Source organism: Atta cephalotes (assembly GCF_000143395.1).
Source record: "Atta cephalotes unplaced genomic scaffold scaffold00005, whole genome shotgun sequence".
Classification (NCBI taxonomy): Eukaryota; Metazoa; Arthropoda; class Insecta; order Hymenoptera; family Formicidae; genus Atta; species Atta cephalotes.
The window spans coordinates 2,915,209-2,919,498 of record NW_012130069.1 but is presented as its reverse complement, the minus strand read 5'-3'; the positions used below and the strand labels follow the sequence as shown (position 1 = coordinate 2,919,498).

General features: G+C 30.5%; 1 protein-coding gene across 1 annotated transcript in view; it reads left to right on the top strand.

The window, feature by feature from the left end:
• The first annotated feature begins 3,375 nt into the window (after positions 1–3,375).
• Positions 3,376–4,290, top strand: part of LOC105626561 — a 7,736-nt gene continuing 6,821 nt past the window's right edge. The window contains exon 1 of the mRNA XM_012207859.1: positions 3,376–4,163. Within this exon, the coding sequence (XP_012063249.1) occupies positions 3,376–4,163 (788 nt within the window). The remainder of the gene's footprint in view (positions 4,164–4,290) is intronic.

The following is a 4,290-nucleotide window of genomic DNA, read 5'->3' as shown; positions in this document are numbered from 1 at the left end:
TAGTAGTTAGTGTGTAGTTAGTTAGTAGTTGTTAGTTGTTAGTAGTTGTAGTTAGTGTAGTAGTTGTAGTTAGTAGTGTGTTGTAGTTGTGTGTGTAGTGTGTGTGTGTGTGTGTGTGTGTGTGTGTGTGTGTGTGTGTGTGTGTGTGTGTGTGTGTGTGTGTGTGTGTGTGTGTGTGTGTGTGTGTAACATTATACGAAATATTATTTAATTAAAGATCTTTTTTTTTATATCTGTATCGCGAAATATCTCAAAGCACTCACTTTTTTCTATTATATATAATATTTTTTTTAAGACATTGCAAAAACCAAACCGCGTGAACTTGCGCATATTTTATCTTTTTTTATGATTTTCTGAAACAATTGAGAACAGATCCAATCTAAGTTAAAATCTAAGTTAAAATAACATTATATCTCTCTCACAGTGTCTGTGTCTCTCTAACATGAGAGCTATTATAAAATGCACCTTTCAGGTAACAGAACGGCTCTCGAAGCACTATATCATTTTCGATAATCATACAAAATTTTTTGTTACTGATTTAGACCACATTTCTACGTAAATCTATTTTTTTTCATGAAGAATATACAAAGTGGCGCAAGCGCAAATTACTGCAAACGAATTTAAAGCAACTATCAGTACATATTAGTCGCTCGTGCTGCAATAATCGAAAGTCTATCTTGTTATCTAGATGTTCGCAATGAGCCTGGACCGTATAACCAGAATTACAATAACTACCAGATCCACCAGAAGTGCAACAAAAACTTTTATTTCATCTAGCTATTTTTCGACTTTGCCTACAACATCATGGTGGGCACATGTGGTTTGGTAGTTCTCTTTGGAATGCATGGATATCTGTGGATGTTTATATCTTGAATAAACCATCCAGTTGGTCGTCTAATCCGCAGGATATCAACATCACAAACAAGAGATTGATAAGATTTAGATATGAAATAAGTATGACTTTGAACATGTTGAGACATTACGTGTATATTATTTATTTGTCAACAGTTGAAATATCAGAAATTAAATTAAATCGAATTAACTGCTGTGCATAAATACGAGATATAGACAGTAAATTTAAATAATTAACAAGCAAAACTTTGTAGATAAAAAAGAATATGTAAAATAAAATTTGTCGTAACATATATAAAGAAAAATATTTTATAAAGAAAAAATGCGATTACTCGTGCCACGCGTTTTTGCTTCGTATTTCTAATCGAGGAATTGTTACATAACATTTCTCTAGTGAAAGTGTGGGACATATGTTGAACATGTTGCCCTGGATATTATTGCATGATACATATCTATATATCTATTTAATACAATAAGTTTAATTTCATATATATTGTATAATGCAATAAATTCATAACTTATTATGTTTTTAATATGTCAATACCAATTAATAAAATGTATCAAAGAATTATTACTTTTTTAAATATCTTTTATTTGTCAATCATAAATATTATATATTATGAAAATGGGCATTTTAAACAATTTGTATAAGTGTCTTAACATATTTGATACTTCTCAGTTTATTTACGTTTAACATATTCATATTTTGTTATATAGGCGAACTTGCAATGAACAGACATGTTTGTCACTTTTCAAAACAATGCAATATAATGTGTAAATCTTTCAAATGGCGATATAATGGTTTAAAAAACTATGTGATAATCTTCTATAGCAGAAATCTTTTGATAGACTATAGAAATACGTAAGAACTCATACATGATTGACTGATATCCCTTTCGAAAAAAAGCTTTGCTTGGTAAACTGTATTCCAGTCCAGGTAATATAATCGAATTGTGTATCAGTTTCGACGATGTAAGTATTATATATGTAAGTATAAATATATTTTAAAAAATTAGAATATTTATATATTTTATATTAATATTTTTTGAAATTCGATAGTTTAATTTTTTATTTAAAAAACATGTAATGAAATGAAAAATTTGCTGCATTTTATAAAATAGATATTGATTTAATTACAGATACTATAACATAACGCAATTAACTTAAAAACAATAGATCATAAAATCATTTGTCGCTTATTTGAACATGCTACAGATTTATTACTTGAGAAAATACAATTTGACTTAAAGTGTATTCATTTAATAACATTAAATTTTACATTAAATAGCTATAAACTTTTAATACATTCATTACAAATTTTGCGCTCAGAATAAAAATCGAGTATGTAATATTTCGTAACGGACCAATAACGAATTCTTCAAAAAATTGTTGGATAATATATATGTGTAAATTATAATATTTTAATTATGTGATATTGATATAAATTACTTACATGGCAATATGCAGCACAAATTATTCGTTCCAGCATATAAAACGTGTTTACTAAAAGCTTGTAAAAAAATTTCTTAATCTAATCTCTTTTTTGATTTTTCAAGTATTTTTGTTCGAAATTAGATGAACGATTACAGAATTTTTCAATGCAATTTAGAAATAAAAGAGTGTAATTACAGTGCAAGCAATGAAAATAAAATATATATTGAAAATTAATACAAGAAAGAGACTTCACAATAGACACAATTTTAACTGTATCTATCATTTTCTACAATTGATGTCGCGAAATCTACAGTGCAGTATAAGCAGAACACCCTGTAATGTAATATTAGTAAATTATTCTGTTTTGCTGAGTTTTCTATAATAATGTAGTTTTGATTTTTTTTTAAATTTACGAAACATAAAAAATGTACGAAACATAAAAAAATGTACGTGAATATACATGTGCAGGTCATATTGTCAATTATCGACATTCTGCATTATTAAGAAAAAAGTAATTTAAAAAAATGATTCTAGAAAGAAAAAAAATTTAAATTTAAAAGTAAAATTTCAAAAATTTCAGTTCTAATTCAATTCCATGAAAATCCCTTATTTTCGAGGGTAAAACGAAATCCCCTGAAAATTCTAAGATTTATAGGTTTTCTAGGTAGTAAATATATCCTGTTATAGCTCGAAACTTTGTAAAATTGTATATGTCATGCAACGTATATATCCTTCTGTCACACTAGCATTTATTTCGAGAATTAGGCACGTATAATTCGCCAACCCTTTTTGTGTAACATTCATCACGCGCAGACGTTTTATACACGCAAGCGCGGTACTCATTCTGTTCTTACCGTTGAAAGAGAAACTACCCATTATCACATACATATGTCCAGTTATGATCGAGCTTCTGGTCCGGTATAACCATCTGTCACTCGTAAACACAAAATGCGGAAACCCTATTAACGGAATTAACGGAAATTCAGCGTTCGGAAAAAAACGAGACCGGTACAAAAATCGTAATCACGAATTCCATTGTGTTAAATTTCAAATAAAAAATAGAAGAAAGTACGTTAAATAAAATCAATTATGGCAGACTCATCGAAAAGTAAATACAAAAATGATTTCAATTACGCAGTGCAAGTGACTCGCAATGTTTTGCGAATGATCGGTGTGTGGCCAATTTCCAGTAACGCTTCCAATGTGGAAAGAATCGCGACTCGCTTACAAAATGTCTCTTGTTACTTTTTATTCACATTTATTATCGTGCCGAGTCTTCTATTAATATTCCTGAAGGAACACGACTTTAAACGTAGCGTAAGAGTGCTCGGACCGCTTCTGAATTGTGGGATGGGTTGCTTGAAGTACAGTCTGATCATGTATCACGCGAAAGAGATTCAGTCTTGTCTGAAGCAGGTGCTACATGACTGGAGGGATACAGTTGATTGGAAAAATCGAAAAATAATGCTATCTAAGGCAAAAATAGGTCGAAGATTCGCGATTATTTCTGCCGTCTTCATGTACGTTGGTGGATTATCTTATCGCACACTCGTACCGCTTTCAAAAGGTCGTATGCTCACATCAATGAACATCACAGTAAGAGCGTTGGCATGTCCGAGTTACTTCGTCAAGTTCGATGAACAGACGTCGCCAGCATACGAAATCGTTTTCATTCTGCAATTCTTTGCTGGACTGATCACCTACTCGGTAACAGTCGGTGCAGCCGGATTGGCTGCATTTTTCGTCATGCACATTTGCGGACAACTGAGCATTTTAATTGGCAAGTTCAAGCATCTTAATGATATACCGGAGCCTGAGGATCGACCTGTCGCGATATTGCTGGCTGATATCGTCGAGCATCAGATAAAAGTGAAAACGTAAGTCTGATAATATGTCATGATAATAAGTAATATGGAGAAGATTTTTATATGTAATTGTTTTATTAATTTCATTATAAGTGAATAATTTTTTAATAGAACTAATATGATAAATTTATTTTATATA